At 45.8% G+C, this 22340-nt stretch overlaps 3 protein-coding genes across 11 annotated transcripts in view; all 3 read left to right on the top strand.

The window, feature by feature from the left end:
- Positions 1-2766: 2766 nt before the first annotated feature.
- Positions 2767-5640, top strand: spic (Spi-C transcription factor (Spi-1/PU.1 related)). Of its 2 annotated transcripts, none has more exons than XM_056578887.1 (5): positions 2767-2837; positions 3064-3151; positions 3497-3648; positions 4188-4293; positions 4740-5640. In XM_056578887.1, the coding sequence occupies exons 1-5, from the start codon at positions 2805-2807 to the stop codon at positions 5195-5197; spliced, it is 837 nt and encodes a 278-aa protein (XP_056434862.1). In that variant the 5' UTR covers positions 2767-2804; the 3' UTR covers positions 5198-5640. The 2 variants fall into 2 exon arrangements, with proteins under 2 accessions (XP_056434862.1, XP_056434863.1); XM_056578888.1 differs by having other exon boundaries at positions 4191-4293.
- Positions 5641-6552: 912 nt separating this feature from the next.
- Positions 6553-8183, top strand: spi2 (Spi-2 proto-oncogene). Its single transcript, XM_056579002.1, has 4 exons — positions 6553-6607; positions 6781-6863; positions 6962-7139; positions 7579-8183. Exons 1-4 carry the CDS (start codon positions 6553-6555, stop codon positions 7893-7895), a joined length of 633 nt encoding a protein of 210 aa, XP_056434977.1. The 3' UTR covers positions 7896-8183.
- A 1281-nt stretch (positions 8184-9464) lies between these two features.
- Positions 9465-22340, top strand: part of mybpc1 (myosin binding protein C1) — a 31003-nt gene continuing 18127 nt past the window's right edge. For 3 of the 8 annotated variants that reach the window (XM_056578869.1, XM_056578868.1, XM_056578871.1), the window contains exons 1-9: positions 9465-9796; positions 14048-14074; positions 15672-15743; positions 16756-16932; positions 18480-18533; positions 19355-19396; positions 19874-19915; positions 20866-20976; positions 21890-22038. In XM_056578869.1, the coding sequence (XP_056434844.1) occupies positions 9775-9796; positions 14048-14074; positions 15672-15743; positions 16756-16932; positions 18480-18533; positions 19355-19396; positions 19874-19915; positions 20866-20976; positions 21890-22038 (696 nt within the window). In that variant the 5' untranslated portion in view covers positions 9465-9774. The remainder of the gene's footprint in view (positions 9797-14047; positions 14075-15671; positions 15744-16755; positions 16933-18479; positions 18534-19354; positions 19397-19873; positions 19916-20865; positions 20977-21889; positions 22039-22340) is intronic. The other 5 variants (XM_056578870.1, XM_056578872.1, XM_056578873.1 and 2 more) reach the window with 5 other exon arrangements.

Raw genomic sequence — 22340 nt, forward strand, 5'->3', positions numbered from 1 at the left:
AGTGAAGTCACACCCAAACAAAAAAAATAAGGTTTTTCCCGCTTGTTTCAAAAATGAATGTACTCAAGACTAATAAAATGCATTGGTCTTAAGTACCCTGACACCACAGGACGAGGGTAAGTCAACTCATATTTTCATATTTGGGTCTCGATATTGGCCTAAAACGGGAGAACCTGATGAGTTGTTTTTCATTTCGACCACTCTGTTGTTGATCAAAAGAGACAATCTATCAAAACATCCACGGACCACAAAAGCTTTGACGTCAGTCATGGCAAGCTTATGTGGAACATAGTTTTCCTAAACACACATTTCAACACTGTTGCATTGTCTTAAAAAGCAGAACACAACAACCTCGGGTTTTCTTGTCTACTTTATGAATCAACACAAATGAACAGCAAGACATTTTGATCATTTGCTGATCCCTAGGTCTCAGCTGAAATAACATCCAGCTGCCCTTATAAAACCTAGGCTGAAGTTAGCACACCATCATTAGGCAAACCAATAGTTTTAATTGGTTACTAATCAATAATGGTAAGCCTATTGGTCCTCAGAGACCAACACTCAAACCAATAGACTCTATAACCCTAAATCCCTGCCACTCACATAAATTACACAACTGATAAAGAACCTGTTGTCTGATCCAAGGCAGCGGCCGCAAACTTCTCAGTTTTCTGGGCTGCGTTTTAACAACGAAGTAAATAAAGAAGTGCGAGGGGGACTGATTGTGCTGCGGTTTCATTGATGGCTCCACCGTAGTCGCCAGGCTACACGCAACTATTGAATTCAGAAGAGGAAGAAGACTGCTTCTTTGTTTGGACAGATTAAATATCCTGTACGCATGCTCTCTGCCCACTTAAGCAAGACAAAAAAACTAACCAAACAACAAGTAGGCACAGTAGCACAGTATTCTAAATTTTTTGGTTATAATTGGCCGTCATGAAAAATATATTTTTGGGGGACTTTTTTGGGGGAGAACATTAATTTAATCAACATAAAAAAAGTATCTGCATGTTCTTGGCCATTAAATGGATGGTGTAGATATCCATATTACATTTTTATTAGGGTGGTATTCAGATTCATCCCGTTTTAATACAGTGGTATAATTGGAGATTTGTTCACAACTTGCATTAAAACCACAAAAAGCTTATAAAAGAACCACAGAAAGTACCCCCTGCAAAACCTTCAATGTAAGCTTAGGGGAACACCGACCCTAATTTAAAATCTTGTGCATTTGTCCCTATATTTTTTACAAGCATTTAATTTCACCTCTGCCACTGTGATATATGATGGCTTGCACAAACACAGACCCACACACACATGGAAGCACATACATGCGTGACACATGAAACATGAAATTGTGTCAAAAAATGAAATATGGTGGTGCAAGACGCATAACTGTAGGCCTACTGGGTGGGAGTCATGGTCTGCGAGGTGTGAGGTTGTGGTCGCTAAATTTATGGATGTGACTTGACAGACGTTTCAACATGAATGGAGCGCTGGGAAGCAGTAGTGTCAGGAGAGGGTTTGTGGTCTCCACTTTATCAGCATGTTGCACTGCCAGGAAACAGACAATCCCACACCAACACACACAAGAACGCAAATACACATGAGAACACACACACATGATAACATGCTCTATTTGTGTGATTACAATTTAAATGTGAATTTACAACAGAAATTGATAGTGAAGCTACCTTAAAAATAAAAATGCTAATGGGTAAAAAAAGAATGGGTCATTTGATGCAAAAAAAGATACATCTCAAATTATTTGAAGCCATTAGCATTATAATTCTAATGGATTCAAATAATGAATACACAGAAATTGTGTCATCAATTTTGATTTATCTTTTTTGCATCAAATTACCCATCCATTTTTGTATTGCTCTAATCTGTGCTACCTGCACTCATTTATCACTATATCCATCAATCATTTTCCTCTACCATCAACCAAAAACTAAAAGGGGAACTTCAGGACAACGTCGGTTGATATTTAAAACTGGTAACCCGAGTGATAAATATGTTGGAGAGAAAAAGTGATGTTTATTTGAAGAGGGATTTGACTCTGTCAACAAGATAGGTAGCCTTTCATAATCATTAACCTTTACGTTTTCATTTTAAAATTGTTATTCGATAACCTGTTGGTACCTTGGTATGAAATTCAGATTTCAGGTTACTTGACAAAAAATTCAAAGTTCCAGTCTTCAACTAGTTGCATTTCAATCTTAGTCCATCCATGCAGAAAATATTTACGAAATATATATATTACAGCTTTCTATTTGTACAGCTCGGGTCAAAACCATATTTCTTCTATTTAGTTTTGATGTCATGGTTGCCAATAGCTACAATTCAATCATCCCTAAGGCCTGCCCCACCCTCACAGAGTTGTGATTTTAACTTACCGGTACTGTAAATCAAAAGCACTTATTGTTAATGTGTGATGGACTTGTGTGTCTGCAGGTTATGCAAAACCTGTGGGCAAACACAAACACTGGATTTAGAGGGCAGAGAGATGAAGTGAGAGATGGTGGCTGTTGGCTGGGTTCCACAGATCCTGATCTCTGGTTAAGATTGCGATGGTCAGATCTGAAACCGATCCATTCTTCCAGAGAGAAAAACAAAAAGAGAAGTGTAAAAGGCTATATTGTGACGTCAGCCTTTTTTTTTTTTTTTTTCTTCGGCTGCGTTAATTTCGCAGCAAGCCCCTATTGGGGCTGGTCCCCTACTGGTCCACATATACCGTATATATACCTGAGCAGGTACCAGTCACCGGCACTGAAGGTGTTTTACCAAACGCTGAGAGAGCCATGGTCTTGGCTGAGGGTCCACCATACAAGATGGTGAGTCCTGCTACATTCAGAATAATTGTAATTCAATAATTCAATGATTGTTATCAAAAAGTAGTTAAAAATAGTGTATTCCTAAAAAATGTATTCCAATTATTTCCATTAATTTCACAATTTTGAATTGAATTTAAATGTTTCCCTTTTTCCGAGGATGAAATACCTTTAACGGTGCTAGGTAGGTTGATGTTTTAGTATGTTAATGGTTGTCTTTGAATCCTAGAGTGCCTTGGACACCGACATCAACCAGCATTTCCAGGATGCAATCGATGTTATTCAGCATCACTCGGAGAGCCCTTACAGCGACCCAGGTTCGTCTCCGGCAATAAAATGACACGTTCCACACACACAGCGCACGTTAGGCTGCTACTCACGAGGCCGGACGGGCCAGAACTGAGATATATTTTGAATTCTTTATGTTTATGTTTCATAGATCTATATTGATTTATAGTCACATTTTTGTCTTCATTCTGCTGCCATTTCAAATGAATCCCCCCTCCCACCACTACTATTATTGCCAGCTTTCATCCGTTTCCACAGCTTCTTCTCATTTAACACGAGAAAGGTTTTAACCTCATGAACACCTCGCCGGTTCATTCCGACGGCCCTTGAACCAACCTTTACGCGCACTGTTTAATTGTCCACTCCTCACTCAGGGTATAAATACTACGAGACGCTGGGGACACACCAGCCGCTGGGCTGTCAGATCTCCTGTTACCTGGTGACGCCCACCCACCCCGACGCCCTGAGCCCCGTGTACGACTGGACCAGCGCGCCGCTGGGCAGCCAACACTTGCAGAGCAGCGGGGTAGGTGGCGTTTGAATGTTGGGGGACAGAGGGACGGACGTGTTGAGCGTTCGGTCTGGGGTGTTCTCCCCAAGGAGGGGTTCCCAAACCAAACACTTATTTTCATGCATCCTGGTGAATTAGTTCACCAGGATGCAGTTTAGTTTTTTTATTAGTTTGCACCAATGGGTGTCTTTTCTTCAATTGTTTATGGTGAAAATTTCAAATTATAATAAAATACATTGCAGTAAGGCTCTCAGGCCTTTTGTATTGCTTTCAATTATTTATTCCTCTGTGTATGTTTTTTGGGGTGCAAAAAAGGACCCAGCGCTGAAGATCAAATGTTATAGAGCTATAGAGATTTTTCAAAGTAAAAGTCCTCTGTTTCTATCCTGTTTTATTGGGGGGAACCAATGCACATGTTCTCAATAATGAGGGGGAATTATCCCCTGCGTCTACATACACACATGCATGTTTGTCTGCACACATGGCTTGAAACCATGTCTGGTTTTGTCTGACTGAAAGGCAGCCTACCAATTGTCATTTTGTGTGTTCCTTAGCAGCAGTCGTGGCCCCCGGGGGTCCCTGAAGTCTCGGTGGGTCAACCCGTAGCACTTGAGTCCCCACAGTTCTACCCCGTCCTACCGGTTCCCAGACACGGAAAAGGTAACCCCATTTCTTCCGCACATATTCAAACCATAAAAACCAGAGGAAAGACGTATCTTTATTTTTTATTGTTTGCATCGTTAGGTGCTTAAAGCAGAGTGCCAAAAACAATTTTGATTGCCAATACTATTAATACGATAAATAATAATAGCATAAATGTTATAGAATATAACAAACACCCTAAGCTGAGGCAAGATAGGGATGTGTGTGGGTTAAGTAATAGCATCAATGGGCCTTGTTCACCTAGCGGCCATCTTGGTTCCAGCTCGGTTCCAGCTAGGTGGACACCAGCTGGTCTAGCTCGTGTTTAGAGCCAACATGGCCGCCAGGTGAAGGCCCATGGCCCCATCAAACTATTCAAGTTTAGACAGACTACATGTCCGCCTGGTTATGTTTCACTTGCGGTCATCCACACTCTAACACCCTGCACATCATGACGCCCGCAGGTCGCAAGAAGCTGCGTCTCTACGAGTACCTGCACGAGGCGCTGAGCGACCCGGCCATGGCCGACTCCATCCAGTGGACCGACACGGCCAACGGCACCTTCCACTTCGTCTCCAAGAACAAGGAGCGGCTGGCCGAGTGCTGGGGCCAGCGCAAGGGCAACCGCAAGACCATGACCTACCAGAAGATGGCTCGCGCCCTGCGCAACTACAGCCGCAGCGGCGAGATCATCAAGGTGCGCCGCAAACTCACCTACCAGTTCAACCCGGCCATCCTCCAGAGGCTGGGCGGGATAGACCAGGGGCCCCAGCTGAGGGCCCCCGCCAACCCCTCCGGGCCGGGCGGGGCCCAGGGACCGCCTGGGGAGCCCGCGTCTTATGGGCCTGATTGGTACAGCTGGTATGGGCACTACCCTCTGCAGGAACAGTGGTTTTCGGCCACGGACCCACGACACCTTTGACGGAAAGACAAAACAGGAGATTGCCACCGTTTCGTCCGTGTTCGTTTTGTACAGACTTGAATTTGGTTTTAAAGCAGCAGTAGCATTTGCTTCTTTTGTTGTGTCATTAGTAAGCGTCATCATTATTAACTAATAATATAACTTAATTCTAACTAACTTTGTTCAAAGTTTGTTATAAGTGTAGCAATGCCGTTTTTTTTAAATTATAATATTCAGTATATACAGTATGATTTCGAAATGTACAAAGTTGTGTTAGTATATTATATTTATGATATCGCTATTTCTATTTCAACGTGTTTTTCTGTCACTTTCTCAGTATTAATCCAGGGAAAAAAAACATCAGCTTTAGGCTTATTGTATTTTGCCGTATTGTTTTTTGCACTCTATTTGTTTGAATTTTGATGATTTTTAAACAATAAACCTGTGTCATTACATCACTGCCTTTGTAATAATCCTTTCTGCAGCCACCTCACCCGGTCTTAATCTTCCTTTTGTTTAAACTCTTATTTATTTTTACCGGAAGACATTCAGGGTTTCATGCAGACCATGTTTGTTAGTTAAGGGGGTGGGGGGCACCTTTGGTAACTCTTTTAGAGGGCCCTTTTTTTCCCTGTTTTATACTTATAATATTTACAATTAAAAAAAATGCATAATTATAAAAGTTGTAAAGTGCTGTGGGATACCCTGACATTGTATATTACAAAAAAGAAAAAGAAAAGATAGATAAAAAAATTATATTTCTATATCTAAAATATCCCACTAAACATTCTCAAGCATCGACAAACGGCCACAACGGGCCCAGAATAAAGTCAGTCAGTTTGGACACTTTGGGGGTGGGTGAAGAAATATTGCCGCAGCAAACGTGCGTTTCCTCCGCACAGGGAGCCGTGCTTCCCCAGGCATCGCAGCCCCGTGTTATCTCACCCAGAGAGGGCAGGATGTGGTCAGTGCTGGGGGTCCCCACTGTTCTCTGTGGGACGGGTGGCAATTGTTGTTGTGCACCAGGGGGGAAAAACGCTGGTGTGAAAACGGGAGAGCAGAGGAGGAGGAGAGGAAAAACGAAAAGAAAAAAACTGTTCTCACACTTCTTTAACCAGGGGAGGGTTAAATAAAGAGTCTGTGTACGTTTTTGTGTCAGACACTCTCAATTTGGGCACAGCACCTTGTTCCAAAGTTGGATATCACTAAAGGAGAGGCCACCTCAACTGAAACAGCCATGGTAAAGGGATTGCTCTTGTTGGATGGATTGCTAGGAGTCATACAAGGAAAGGAGCACTGAGAATTAACCTTATTTATATCTCTTTTCCTAATAACAGAATTCCTTGCAAGATAACCAATCAGATCTGGAGGTGATTATGGACTTTCTAGAGGAGTACTACAGGCAGAATCGGGACAACGGATTGGGAAATCGTCAGTAGGCCTTTACACTACACTAGCTCTATGTAGATATTGTTTTTGTTTGCTTATCCTCTGGTTTTGATAGGAAATGGTATGAGAACAACTTCAACATATTTAGCCTTGCAAAGCATCTTTGAGATACTTAGAATTCAGTTTTCTAACATACATGTTTTCCATTCTTCCAGTGGATGATGTCTACTGGACAACAAGTGTGTCCGTGGACGACCCATCATGTGAACATCAGCACTTCACCTGTCACGAGAGCCTCGTAAGTCACTCCATTACCGTCATCCTATATTTCCATTGATATATTCACTTGATTAAATGTTTACACGTGTAACAATAGGCCTATATGTCCACTTTCAGAACTCAAAGCCTGTCCTCCTACAACCAATTCTGAAACAAGAGAGCGACGTGACACCGAGCTACATCCCAGCCACCGTATCTGGCCCCTGGGTGCTTAATAGGAAGTGTGACCCTGACGATGACCAGGGCCACCACACCGCGATAGGGCGGTCTGCTGCACACACCTCGCCTGGCACAGGTGAGTTCTGCTTTTCCTCAGTCACTAGATACCGTTTAATGAGTTTTGTGCAGCCTAAGGGAAACAAAACAAAGAGAGCAAATACACGGCCTTCCCTTTACTGTAACACACAATGGACGTGTGTGGGCACGGTGTTTTACATATCAGATAATAACCGCACTTTTTATAACTCGCTTGCCTGGTCTTTTAGGAACGTCACGGCAAGAGATTTTCTGGCCTTAGTTTAGGGGAAATTATTAACTGTATTCTTCCGAATAACCACAAACTGTTGGGAGTTGACACAAGGCAAGCGTGCTGCGTGACATTAAAAAATAATTAGGCCTACCTGGTTTATAGTTTTGTCTGCGGTTGACATTAATCGAACATGATCCCCATGTCATATTTCTTCCAAAGATGTAATAACAGCTCTGTTGTTCCTCCCCCCGTCCGTCACCTGCAGGCAGGAAAACCAGGCTGTTTCATTTTTTGTTCGAGATGTTGGAGGACCCCGCCATGGCCCACTGTGTGTCCTGGGTGCCGGCGGCGGCCAACAGCACCGGCGTGTTCCGGTTCTCCTCTGGGAACAAGGACCAGGTGGCGGCGCTCTGGGGCCAGCGGAAGGGCAATAAGAGGCCCATGACGTATCAGAAGATGTCGCGAGCGCTGAGAAACTACGCGCGCTCCGGGGAGATCTTCAAGGTGAAGAGGAAGCTCACCTACCAGTTCGGCCAGGACACCCTGAAGTCACTACAGCAGTGTCGCCATGGCCGACATTAGGACTCTTTTCCTGCCAACGACTTTTTTACTCGTTCTTGTCCCCCCCCCCCCTGTGAAACCTTACGTTCAATTGTGTTCTTGTATATATATTCATTTTTTCTTCCTATGAAGCCTTCTAGGTCTACTTTCCTTATTCTAAACTTCTGTTTACACTGCGTTCCCATTACCAAGTTTAGAGTTGGCCTAGGCTTTTTTTTTTTATTAGAAAATGTAATTAAAACGCACTTGCTGTCAGTCAGTGGCTGTCTAATACTGTAGGCCTACTTATGTTTGTTGTTTTTTTGACGTGAGGGGTTCCCATGATAGAAAATATAGTATTAAATGCAATCAAATAAAAAATGTAAAGATTGTCTGCGCATAGTTACTTTTTTTAATTAACCTTAAAAAATTCACAAACGTTTGACATCCATCCCACATTTCTTGTAAAAACATAAATGGCGTGCTTCTTTGAATCGCGCCTGTGTGTGTGTGCGTGTGTTTGCGCGCGCATGTGCACATCCGCCTGCAAGGGTCAGTGTTGCCCAGCATGCAGGGTCCTCTTCTATTTTCTCCCGCCAGACCAGTGTATGACCTCATGGTGGAGTCGCCCCAGTGATGCGACCTCGTGCATAACCGCTCCATTTCCAAATGGTTTTGTGTTGGATGCATTTTGTGGTGACCCACTTGATACCGTCCTAATCCTACTAGCATCTGACGCCGCCCGGGGCCCGCTCTGTGTGAGTTATAATTGGGATTAAAACAGACACGGGGCCCCCTTGCCTCGATAGGGGAAGGACACATCCTTCAAACTGGAGCCAAAAAGTCACCTGGGTCCTTACTGAGTATGCTCAGAATACACAGTCATCCCAAGACGAGGTATGCAGGTTAACCGTAAAGGTCATTGTTTTCACCACCAGTTCCAGATTTAGAGTATCAGGTATGCTATTGTATATTTAAGCAAAGTAACGCAACGCTGACAGCAAATATCTTATGTAATGAATAACAGCATTCCGGTGACGATGTGCTTGACGCATTGAGTGATGGGTTTAATTGAATGATGGAATGAACTCCATCAGTTTTGAAGATGACACCCTGCTTATTTTCATGCAATACATATTTATTAGTCACATTCATTCATTCACTTATTTAGTTAATTAATCTGCTCATTCATTCATTACTGCATTCAGATTCCACAAAGGCAATTGGTTGTACATCTAATGGGAAAACCTGTACTAATTTCTGTATAACAATGGACTAACAATGGTTGAAGAGGATAAAACAAGATAACACTTAATTCATTTTTGAACTTTGAACAAGCCTATTCATTCATTTAATAATAAGGGTTTCTCAGTGTCCACTGACTTGTTCCAAAACGGCACTGATCATGAACTAAGTACTTTCCCTTGGATGTGCATCGTATCCAGAACCTATGAGCTCACCCCTGGAGCTGTTACTGAGGCCGACAGCCAGGGAAACAATGGAGCTGAGCATCCACGGATGGAGTTCCACAGAGGAGGGGCCTCGACCATCCCTCCCCTCTATATAAGACCCCGGGAGCCCGGCCCCGGCTCGACACGTCCCTCTTCCGTCCCTCCCCTTCCCTGTGGAGAACCACACTACCGGAGGACACCCAGAGAACTCCTCATCTCCCAACACTCTGGTCCTATCCACCGGTCCTGACGCCAGCTCCACCAGCTTGCTCTCACCTCTCCCATCCCGGGGTCTGAGGGGTTCTGCCCTAGCCGACCCGCCTGGGCTCCTCCACACACACACACACACACCCCCCTCCCCCCAGCGCTCCCGTCGGACACAACCCACACCCACCCGCCCGCCGCGACCCGCCTGCTCTCTCCTTTCCTCGTCGAGTACCTGACGCCGACGCTTCCGGATCACGCTCAGGATGCCGGAACCCACTAAGAAAGGTAGGCGAAGGGGTGGGGGGGGCGGAAGTTCTCCCTGGAGTTTGGAGGTGTGTTGTCTGTGTGTGTGGAAGATAAACAGACAGGCTGCAACTGATGGTCGAAGTGAATCCAGCAGCAAAGCACTCTGTTAATATGAAATACGAGAATACCAGATCGATTGGTGTCATGTGATATTTATTGTTGTGACTCATTATATATTTTGTTGTTGCGGTTTAAGTCATTGGTTCGGCACATTGCTGTACTTTCTAGTGTATTGTCCCATGAGGAATGAATGTGAGGCTGCTGCTGTCAGCTGGCTGGTTCCTGGAAAGTAATTTTGACCATTGGGTCATCTCACAGCTGTTTTCAGAAGGACGCGATCCATCTGGCTATGGGGAAAGTACTCACTTGTGGCCTAGGCTCTGTGTGCATGCGTGTGTGTGTGTGTGGGGGGGGGGGGGTTTGTCATTACGGACTGTACTTCTCTCTGGAATTGTTGATCCCATGAAGAGGCGAGCCTAGGGAGGGTCATGATGAGGATGATACTGACGATGAAGCACTCACAGTGTGTTGTGGACTCCAAAACTGCTTTGCATACGGATGAGAGACAGCGATGTCACTGGACCGGGGCCAGGGCTCACAGGGGCTGGTATACCAAGGGTTCCTACTACAGCATATAACCTTATTGGGTTCGGAGTCCATATTCAACCACAAAACGAAGCTAAACACAGCCCCCAGCCCTGCCCCCTCTCTCACCCCCCCCCCCCCGCCCCCCTGTCATTTGTCTGCAGCATCGCGTCCATCAACATTCCCGGTTAAAGCCCCCTTCGTCTGTCACTACCATATTCTGTTACCCCCCGCTGCCCCTCCTATTCTTCTCCATTACCCCAACCCTGTGGGGAGTTTGTCAGGGAGGCTCATGTCCATGTAGAGGAAGTGGAACATTTTGTTCATCATTTGGACGCTGGCCCGCAGAAAGGTGGTACACAGTGATATGCACACACACACACACACACACACACACACACACACACACACACACACACACACACACACACACACACACACACACACACACACACACACACACACACACACACACACACACACACACACCCATGAGCGCACACAAAACGAAACACACAAATATACATGTGTGTCTACACACACAAAATGCACACACATACACACAAACCCACACGTACACAAACAAACAACAATATTTACAATCGCCTATCTTTCCGTCCATTTACCTATCCATTGCATGTATCTATGTGTCGGAGTCAACGCTTCATCCCGACTGGATGATAGCTGTATCTGGTGTGAAGGGCAGGCATGGCATTCACTGGCACTGCAGCACTGCCCAGGCCCATCCAGTCTATCTGAAGGGTGGGTCTCCTGCAGATCCAAACAATGGACCGGATTACGTCGAGGTATGGAAGGGATTTCCACCTCCGGCTTTCTTTGACACTATTCTCGTCCGATAATAAATCATAAGTCATACGAGACGTGCGCCGTTTTGTATTAAGGTCGCCACCGGTTACCTCAGAAAACCCTGGCGTTCATCCTCCCCTTGTTGGGTTTTGATAGCCGTTTACGGTTGACGGCATGTCCCGCTGCTATAAGCGGTCGTTGACAGTGGCTCCGGTGTTTTTTACGGCCAGGAGACAGAGAGAGTTGTGGGGCTGGCCAAGAGCAGCTTAGCTACGGAGCGGAGGTAGAGTCAGGATTTACTGCTGCCCTCATCGCTTACCTCTTGTGATTGTGTTTCATAAGAGCGGCCTGCTCCGTCCATCACCACCCACTGGCTCATCCAGTGCTGTAAACATGGCTGATCCCCTCTGGAACAAAGAAGTTGGGAATCTGGTGGGGGGTTGGGGCTGGCGGGGAGTCCGCTATTTCCAGACACTTGAAACAGTGGCTGAAAATAGCCCCCCCTCCCCAGAAACAGATAAATGGGGGTAGAAACGTATTGTTCTTTAAATTACCCTGAACAGCTGACGAGAAGGCGGCTGTGGGTGCTTGTGTGTGTGCATGTGTGCATGTGTGTGTGTGTGTGTGTGTGTGTGTGTGTGTGTGTGTGTGTGTGTGTGTGTGTGCGTGCGTGCGTGTGTGTGTGTGTTGAGACGTCAAGCCAACCTGTGAGCTTTATAAAGTCGGAGAGAAGATGAGTAGCTGAGTCACTTGGTCATCTCTGGGGACGGTGGAGGTGGAGGGACGGGGGGGACAGCTTACACCGAGCTCTTAATACCAAGCACTTCTTTCCTTCATCTTCTTGGCTGCAGATAACTTAGATAACTTATACACACACACACACACACACACACACACACACACACACACAGACACACACACACACACCACTCAAAGTCAAACATTGTCCCATAGTTGTAGGCACAGACAGACATAAGCTCAATAAGACATAATCTTACACATACACATACACATTAGACACATGCACAAACAGACACATTTATGCATAGTAATACACACACACACACAGTGACACTGATACACACAACCAGACATCTTCTTCCCCTCTTGATACGGCGCCCTGGTGAAACACAGGACACGCACACAGAGACGACGGCTGCGCTCTCCCAACGTTTGTGGTTTCTTCCTGTGTCCACACATCAAGATATCAACCAGCGCTGCATTCCCTCAGCAGCATCTCAACCCCTGACAACTTCTTGTCACACCCTGTGACACCGGCACCTCACATCACACTGTAGTAAACACCCAGGAGGAGGGGATGCCTCCTGTCACTGCTAATTGCCCCCCATTGCCCCCGACCACCACCCCAGCACCTCCAACCGCTCCCTGCCCCCCTTCCAGAGTGTCATCAGGGCCTTGTGTCGTTCCTCAAGCCGCAGGATGTACAGAGGTGTGGGTATAGAGGGAGGTCAATGACGTCCACGTGGAAGAGGGGGGTGGAGGGGATGTGTGTGTGTGTGTGTGTGTGTGGGGGGGGGGGGGGGGGGGGGGGGGGGCTGATGGGGGTCATGTTTATAAAAGCAGCAGGGGGTCTAAATCGGGACCATGAGGCCGCCACCGCCTGGTGCTTTGGCTCACCCAGGGGCCTGCGCTGGGAGCCCCTCTGTCCACACGCCTGTGGGGGCCGACAGCTGAGCATACCTGCGGGGCCGCTCGGAGCCAACGGGAGCCCGCCGAGGTAAAACAATACCCGGTGTGTCTCTGCGTGTGGCGAGACGCCGCTGTTCACCGTTGGCCGCGGGCTTGATGCGACCCCAAAGGATTCTGGGACCGCCGCCAACTGCTCGTTGTTTGTTGCGGTTTTAACGTGCACGCCCTTTTCCAATTCGGCCCAGCGATGCCCAGGAGGGGTGCCACATCACAGGAGGGGAGATCGCAGAGAGAGACTTAAGCGCCGGTCGTGGGCCTGTCATACCTTATCGGGGGCTGTGTCAGTCAGTCTGTGACGGCTTCCTTCCAGCATTCATAGGATTCACGGGCCTCGGTTAAGAGAGCCAACGGGGGAGAATTTCACAGGGAGATTTACTGGGATGACACAGGTGCCCCGCACAATGGCCGGGGCAGTGAAGGCCTCGGCTCACTCTTTAAGTCTTCGAGACATTGGGGGGATCCTCAGCAATGTCCATCCTTCTCCCCAAGGAGGGGTTGGGGCTTCTTGGACTAATGCCCTAAAGCTGCAGCTGCTGGAGTGTGCTGTAGAGTCCACGCCGCGAAGCAGCTCTCGGCTACTTTAGGGTTGAACCTCTCCCCAGTGTTGTCACTCCTAAATCTGTTCCTTTAATCCCCGAGCACCCCTACCTTATCACCTCCTCCACCCCCTCATTGCTCCCTCTCCACCACCACCACCACCACCACCACCACCCCCGCCTTTCAGCGAGCCGACGACAGATCGATACATGGCCGACTGGCGGTCAGATTTGATCAAGGCCAAGGGAATCGGCGAGATGGATGGACTCCAGTTACAAACGACATGTTGATGACAGCGGACAGCGTGCACTTACTTTTATCTCCTGAGGGCTCACATTAGGCTCATGCCAGTTTTGCTTGTTAGCGACTAGACAGTTCAGAGTTCATCAAGTACATGATGAGTCAGAGCTTAGCCAATCCTCATCAGCATCTCCATGTTCCTAAGGCCAGCCAAGATGACAAGTGGATGGCAACGTAGACTGCACCATAGCATTATCCGGTTGCAGTACAGAGTCACTTTGATGGTTTTTAGACCAAGGAATTCCCTGGCTTAAAATATGAATTTAATTTTCTTTTCTTTTGCTCTTTTAGATGACCAATCCAATGGGAAGCCAGGAGGTGAGTGAACAGTGATGGAAGTCTTCCAAATATGAAATAACAATAATAGAGACAGGGTTTGTCCACAGACAACTCTATAGAGGCAACAGATAAGACATGAACACATAAGAAATGGAGGCGAAGATGCCTGCACAGTCCAACCCAAATCAACATCCTATTAAGTATACACGCGCAAGTGTACACACACTCCAGGGTCCCGAGCTACAGGGAGGGGGTGTAGAGTGATGTTGAGGGCGCAGAGAGCGGCTTCTGTGAAGAGAGAAAGTAAGGGTGCAGAGAGACAAGTGGAGTACAGAAGGAGTGGGGCTGCAGAGACAGAAGAGGGCTACAGAGAGGGTCAAGAGACACGAGAGGTAGGGGAACAGGGAGAGAGAGAAGGTGCTTACACACTGCCCCAACAAACACCAACACCGTAGAATGTTGGCCAACACTGATTCAAAATTTTCTGCAGCAGGAAACTGCGTACAACCACCAATGGGCCTTACATAATGGCCCCATGTAGGAGTTTATTGGTGTCGTTTGGGCAATGGGCAAGCACCTTTAGGGTACAGATAGAGGGTCAGGGCAAAGAGATAGGTAAGGGTATCGAGAGAGGGTTAGGGCACAGAGATGGGTAGGGGTACAGAGAGAGGGCCATAGGGAAGAGGAGTCAAAGCCACCTCCAGCATTCCTCTGTCAGGCCAGCTGATCCGTCCTCTGTTGATTCAGCTGACATGGTCATGCTCTGACATGACATGTGACCAAGGCGCTGGCATGCGATTGGCTGCCTGCCTAGGATAGGATAGGATTGACCTTGGAGTGGCAGCATCTTACAGGAGGGAGGGACAGAGAGAGGAAGAGAGAGAGAGAGAGAGAGAAAGAGGGGGACGGGGGGAGAGAGGGGGGGAGAGAGAGAGAGTCAATGAGATAAGAGGACAAGATAGAGAGGCAACGCTTATCCAGGTGGACCCTCTTACCAGGCTTACTTTTGTTGTATGCAAAATTAATGTTTCTTTTAATGCAGTAAAAATATATACAGTATATACTGATTGAGAGTGCTCTTTAACACATCCCATAATAGTCAACCAGACAACCCTGTTGTGTAAAATGTGATTAAAAACGCATGATTGATTTTTTTTGGAACTATTTACAGATAATTGACGACTCATTTTTAACACATTTTGTTTATTAATGTGATATGAAATGCTCATCATAACTGCCAAAAAAAGGGTTATGTGTCATGTGAATTTCTCAATTCTTTGAGAACATGGCTCTCCATTACGTACTATACAAGGTACTTTGGAGGGAGAGCTGTCAGTGGGATATTGTGTGTGTGTGTGTGTGTGTGTGTGTGTGTGTGTGTGTGTGTGTGTGTGTGTGTGTGTGTGTGTGTGTGTGTGTGTGTGTGTGTGAACACATTCAGGTGTGTGAGGTGTTAGGTTTATGTGTGTGCATACATAAAGCGGGTGTGTGTATGTCTGTGTGTGTACGTGTGTATGTGTGTGTGTGTGTGTGTGTGTGTGTGCGTGTGCGTATGTGGGTGCATACATGCTGAAGCTCCACCACAAAGCGGTGTTCCATCCTGCGCTCTACATTTATACATCTGTCACATGTTCAGAGTGCGTTGTCCCAGAGAGTAACGGTGCACTACCCTTACCTGAGATAATCCTGGAGATCTCACCTCCACCAGGTGGGTAACCCCCCCTCCCCCCACCACCCCATACCTGCCCCCCCCCCCCCCCCCCCCCCCTCCTTCACCAGAGGCCCCCCTGTGCACATTGCTCTGACCTCACCGGTTGTTGTTTTTCAGTGTGTGTGTGTGAGTGTGTGTGTGTTTGTGTGTGTGTTGTCACTTTCCTTGGCAAAGATAACTCGCACTCTCTCAAAAGTGTTTTGGGTCTGGCCGTTGCATTGTTTAGCGGTTCCAACACAACTAAAGCCAGCTATGATGGATAGCTGTGATTCCCGATTCCTTTTTTTGCTTGCAGTGCTGTAGCTTCCTCCCCACCCCTTAGCTTGGGCTGTTTTTCTGGTGTCCGTTTGAGGTGCTAGTTTGTTTCTTGGACCGCAATGCTATCAAGCACCAAGATCGGGAAAGATGGATTTTACCATCTCTCTTAGATGATCTGCATATGTTAAACGTTTTGGGATTTAAAGTTAACTGCTGCGATATTCATCCACTGTCCAACATATACCTTAGCAATGCAGATACATCATAACATGAGTTTGTAAAATCCAGTTCCCTTGATCAGTTCACTTTATAGATATGCTATGACCAGATAATATTAGAAATTCTAACACTACTATCTTTTGGCTTTTTATATATCTTTTCTTTATTTAAGATTGATTTGGCTATGACAGAACACATCACTCAATATTTTAAGACAGTTAAATATTAATGTCTCGGAATGGCCGAGGGGTTAATAAACATCTGTAATCCCCCGGCAGGTCAACAACATAACAATTATAACAGTCCTAAAAACAAAACAAAAAATTACCCCGAAAAAAAGGTAATCAAACGTTGTACCCAATACCTAAAAGTCTGCTCTGGGATCCATTGCTTTGTTTAAACTCCTGCACATCACCAGAGAGACACTCCTACGTTCCACCTCTCTGGTCATAAGCACATCTATCCCCACCGTACATGAGCCAGCTGTGTCCTGCGGGGCTGCCATGCTTGCTGCCGTATGTCTGCCGTACAGAGCCACTAGCAGACGGGGAGCAGCCAGAGGCCAGGGAGTGTGAGCTGCTTCAGGCTGCGGGGCCCCAGGGGCCGGGCCCCGTAGAGGAGGGCTCGGCCGTGGTCAGGGTTAACCCACAGGCTGAGTCTGGTAACCTGGAGGATGTGGAGGCGGAATCGTGGTCTCCCCTGGCCGTCGGTAAGTCCAGTCTGCTAACAGACAGAGGTCGATAGCTTCCCTGCCCGCCTAGTTAGACTCCTACCTAGTTAGCTACCTACCTACCCAGTAACTTCCTCCTTTATACCAAGAACCCTACCTGGTCAAAGCCTAACTTCCTACCCACCTCCCTACCTACTTACCTAGTTACCAACTCAGTACCTACTTACCTACCTACCTACCTACCTACCAAGCTACCTAGGACCTAGTTACTTACTACTACCCACCTATATGAAGCATGCTACAGGATACACTAAGCGTTATCGTTGGTGAAACAATGAAGAGGAAAGCCGGCTGAGAGGTGAGTGGACAATGTTCAGACGGACAGATGGAAAGACGGACGGACAGATCGACAGATGGAAACAGACAGACAAATGACTACAGACGGACTGACCGATGGACGGATGGACAGACAGACAACACAGCCAGACTGAGGCAGACAGACAGAAGTACAGACCTGGAGAAACACGGTCACACAGACAGAAAGACGGATACACACAGATAGACTGGGAGACAGACCAATACACACAGACACACAAGCAAACATATGTGGACACACACACTTCTACCTTTGTTTTTTTCTATATTGGACTTGACTTGAGCACTGGGCAGTACCTTCAGATGGACATACTGCAGACCAGCATCTGGTATCTCTATGGCTCGGTCACTGGGCAGTACCTTCAGATGGACATACTGCAGACCAGCATCTGGTATCTCTATGGCTCGGTCACTGTGCATTCGCTCGGAGTTCAACCGTTTGTCTCTGCTGCTGCTTCAAAAGCTCTGTCTGCATGTCCTCTCTAAACGGCAGCCCAGAGAGAAATGCGTGCACGTGTGGCCCCCAGCCATTGTTCAGCTCTGCACTCCAAGGCCGTATGGCTCACATATGCACACATGTACTTCCTGTACATATAAGGGGATGGTCGAAAAAGAGGCAAAACTCATCTGCATTCTGTCATTAGAGTACCATTTAGGCATCATCGTCGTTCTGATAGTAGAAACAAAAAACCTCATGCAGAGCCCCTTTCTAGCTGTAAAAGAATACATGTTTGTTGGGGGAGGTTTTCAGGGCTTGATCTAAAGTTTGCAAGTGATCATTCAAAGGTAAATTGTAATGAAAAACAACAATTTGGACTAATGAGGTAAAAAGAGTGATCACAGTGTAACTGTGAAGTACTGTATATGGGTTGAGCAGCTGATGTGACATTTGGGTGCTTTTATAGGTAGTTTTGCTGCACCAGGGTGGTTGAAGGGTGACTGTCCATCCCCGGCTTCTCCGTAAAGGGGGCATTCTTTTTATGTTGCATTTAAAAACAAGAAGGCGGGACCCAAAAAGGTACATGATTGACAGAGTGTAGATCAGGAGTCTTCTTCACACATCCTGTTGTCTTGTCGAGCGTGTCTCACATCAACAGCCTTGTTTGTTGGCCTGATGCCAGTTGTCTTGTGTCTGCGTTGGCCCGCCTCTGACCTGGACTTGGAGCTTTGTGATAGGTGGGTCTGTTGTGTCAATCACGCTTCTATTCCAGATAATGAGGACAATGGCGTCGGCAGTAACCCCCAGTCTCCGACGCCCCCACCAGGTTAGTAACTGCGGCGACCATTTTGTTGTAGTTTTCGCAGTCTGTTGTAGTTCTTCTGAGGTCGACTCCCAAATGAATGAGATTCTGTTTGTTTTAGGAAAAACAGAAACAATGAGCAATAGGGGTCAGAAAACTAAGATGGTGCTCTCAAAAGCCTTCGTTCGAAAAAGCTAATAATTTTAAAAACGTTTTTCAACTAAAAACAATAATGTGTAACAGGTTTGCAAATCCCTGTGTGAAGAAAAAAGACTTATACTGATTACAATGAGCACCTTAACTACAATCTAATCCAAAATAAATGGATATAGATTGATAAAACTGGTAGATGTATATATGATGCAGGCATGTTCATATGATGAATTACATCGGATGATCGTATGGTGATTATATCCATCATTCATATACATCTATAATGTATGTATGTATGTATGCCATTTTACAACCAAAGGGAATGCAACCAAATTAAAAAGTAAAGATAAGAAAGATAAATTAATGGCACCTATACATTTAATACTATTATACATATGCACAATATGTATAATAGTAAGGCGATATTTAATACATTTAAAACATAAATCCTAAAACGTATTGACCTATACACATCTTTTAGAGTCAAAGTTCTTATTTTGTGTACAAAATAAAACGTTGTTATTTTCGCCACATCCACTGGTGTTCCCTTTTCATGGCTATATTACAACATAATACTTTAATTTAGTTTTATTTACTTACACAATACAAAATTGCACACTTCCCATGATCCCGTTCATTTAGTAGACGGATCCACAATGAGTAACATCGATCATCTGTGTTTTTTTTCACAGAAGACGGAAATTCAGTCAAGAAACTCTCTATTGACCTGCCTAGTAAGAGCGCTCCTTGTTAACCTTGCCACCCATTCAAACCAACCTCGTTCACCCTCCCAAAGTACTCCCTTCAAAAGCCACATTTCCTCCACTCATGTTGACGTTAAATAATAGACAGTGACCGTGTTAACATATATTGGTTGTGTCTCTAATTTCGAAATGTGACGGTTAGAATGCATCTTTGTACATTAACAAACTGACAATTACAGTTGGAATTCAGATCAGAACCATACAAAACATGCAGACCCATGTTGAAAATAAAACCCTGCTAAAACAAAAGAATATAACTTACTAAAACTATATATATATAAGTAAAATATATATATATGAATTTAATCATCATCCGAGTTCTGCAGTGTTCAGCGTGTTCAGTCTGTGTGTCGCCTGCTGTGTGTCTGTCTGTGCTTGTCTGCTGCTGGATTTTACAGTATTATTGCTCATATAATATGCTGTAAATTTCTCTCTGTCTTTGTTTAGATGATAGCGTCACTGTGCCAGCAATGGGGAGGAAAGACTCAGGTAACACAAATGTATAAAAGCAAGAGGTCAAGAAAGAGACTAAAATAAAGTAAATTAAGCAAATTAGACGATTTCGATGACACCAAAAAACCTACACTTTGCTTCCACTCCAGTGTAACCTGAAGCCAGCCTGTTCTATCTCTCGTTGCGCAACACAACCTTTCCCATTTTCCCATCTGGTCCAATGGATCCTAATCTAACAGGACAATAGATAACAGAGACATGTCCATCGGAAAGAAGGATTTCTTTAAGCACCATAGCAGAACCTTCCCTCCCCTTTCAAATGCTTACAAGATGCAGTTTCTGGAAACTCCCATCTTCTATCACAGCCACTTGAAACAAGTTGGCTCAAGATTTATCAAGAAACATCGTACTACATCATACTAATCTGAAGAGATTAGCATGTCCGACTAGGATATAGCTAGATTAGAACGGCAGAGAATTTCAGCCCTTTTCAACGCCAAGTTAAGTTTATCCTACATCTAAAATAATAAATACTGAAGAATTGCAACACTGTGCGCTATGAGGATTCTCACACTGGAGATGCGGACTGCAGCATCAGGAACATGGAAAAAAATAGAATTCCTTCTTGCGGAGGAACCGGCACTAGCGTTGTAAGTTCTGTGTTCCATATCATGTGATCCACGCTTCGCCATGTTTGCAAAGAGATGAAAGCCCAGCTGTTATTTGTATGGACTGTGATGGTTGAGCTGTGGGGGGGAAATGTGTCGGTTGAGTGTTGACTGTACCCTGGTCATTGTCTCTATCCCCCCGGTCGGATTCCAGATAAAACCAGAGAGGTGGGTGAAAAAACATTAACGAACGAAATGCCTTCATCCCCTCTTCCTCAGCTGTAACGGGAGTCTGATGAAGCCTCTGTGTATGACCGAGTGTATTATTCCTAATCACTGTGTATGACTGTGTGTGTTATCCCTCTCCTCTGCGAACAGTGTGGTCCCTGGGGGAGGGCCAGGGCCCAGAGGATCTGGACAAGCCCATTGACACGCCCCCACTGTCTACACTGCTCATTGAGAGGCCCCAGGGAGGCTCCGTCGACCTGGGTGGGTGACTGACCGCCACCCTCCCCTCATGGAGAACAGACTAGCATGAAGTCCCCCTAACAGCATATAGGTGGTTCATGGTACAGACTAGAATGAATTCCTTCTAATAGCCTATAGGTGGTTCACGGTAGAGACTACCATGTAGTCCACCTTACAGCCAGGGTGTCCGCGTATCCTTAAAAAGTCTTAAATTCATGTTTCTAAATTTAAGGCCTTAAAAAGTCTTGAATTCGTTACAAATGTCATATGCTGGTCTTAAATACTGTAACTCAAGGTCTTAAATTTGTCGGGGCAGGACTATTTATTTTTTTATTTTTCTCTGGGAGCTTTTCAGGAAGGACATGTAGAGAGGCTTCTTTCATGCTAGCTGCATATATAAACGATTATCTGCGGGCTTGCTAGCTAATCTGCGACAATGGACAGTTGGCTGGAAGACGTCCGTTTCCGAAGTTGGCTTGCGTCTGTTGCCAACCCCCACCATCGCGTGTTTTAGGTCTTAAATTTCATTCAAGGTGGTATTAAAAAGGTCTTAAAAAGTCTTAAATTTGACTTGCTGAAACCTGCAGATACCTTACAGCATATAGGTGGGTCATGGTATAGAACAGCATGTGGTTCCTCTAACAGCATATAGGTGGTTCACGGTCGAGACCAGCATGTCGTTTCTCTCATGGCCTTTAGCAGGTTACGAAGAGGTTAGCATTTAGTTCCTTGGTTTGCGGTTAGGATCTCAGTGGCGAGTTCATTTAGATTTGCAAGGTCCTTCTGAGCAGGGGCTCAGAAGGACACACCCCGATGATCCGACTCAAAGGAGTGAACCGTTGGCCACCGGGCAGACAGTGAAGCGTGAAGACGAACAGAAGTTCTGTTTGTGCGTCTGTCATGAACACACTGTTTGTTTCTCTGGACATCCAAGGCGCTGACATTCACTTCATCGCCAAGGTGGAGGCCAAAGACCTTCTGCGTAAACCCACTGTGAAGTGGTTCAAAGGCAAATGGATGGACCTGGCCAGCAAGACTGGGAAGCACCTGCAGCTCAAGGAGACCTTCGACCGGTTCACCAAGGTACACGGTCTCAATCAATGGGACCCACACACGCTCACAGTGGTCGTAGGTGGTAAATTGGACAGTTGGAGCATTATCTGCCGAAGTCAATGGATATGATTCCAGTCTACTGGTACTGTGTAGTGCGGTGAGGGAAGATGATAAGACCAAAGAATGCAACGAGGAGAGGAGGAGGTTCGACTGACCTGAAATTCCAGCATTTCTTGTCCGGCATAAATAAATCATATCTTAACAGCCGATCGAAGGGGAACCATTACTCTGGCATCTCTCTTAGGCAAGAGAGAACTGCTTCATTCACATGT

Source organism: Gadus chalcogrammus, chromosome 19, assembly GCF_026213295.1.
Source record: "Gadus chalcogrammus isolate NIFS_2021 chromosome 19, NIFS_Gcha_1.0, whole genome shotgun sequence".
In the NCBI taxonomy this organism is placed as follows: Eukaryota; Metazoa; Chordata; class Actinopteri; order Gadiformes; family Gadidae; genus Gadus; species Gadus chalcogrammus.

What these genes read in the sequence shown, in the direction of transcription:
- spi2 (XM_056579002.1), top strand. Translation starts at nt 6,553, where the DNA reads ATGGACTTTCTAGAGGAGTACTACAGGCAGAATCGGGACAACGGATTG. An exon ending in TCACCTGTCACGAGAGCCTC is followed by an intron (nt 6,864 to 6,961) that starts GTAAGTCACTCC and finishes GTCCACTTTCAG; the next exon opens with AACTCAAAGCCTGTCCTCCT. An exon ending in ACACACCTCGCCTGGCACAG is followed by an intron (nt 7,140 to 7,578) that starts GTGAGTTCTGCT and finishes CGTCACCTGCAG; the next exon opens with GCAGGAAAACCAGGCTGTTT.
- spic (XM_056578887.1), top strand. Translation starts at nt 2,805, where the DNA reads ATGGTCTTGGCTGAGGGTCCACCATACAAGATG. An exon ending in AGGGTCCACCATACAAGATG is followed by an intron (nt 2,838 to 3,063) that starts GTGAGTCCTGCT and finishes TTTGAATCCTAG; the next exon opens with AGTGCCTTGGACACCGACAT. An exon ending in GAGCCCTTACAGCGACCCAG is followed by an intron (nt 3,152 to 3,496) that starts GTTCGTCTCCGG and finishes CTCCTCACTCAG; the next exon opens with GGTATAAATACTACGAGACG.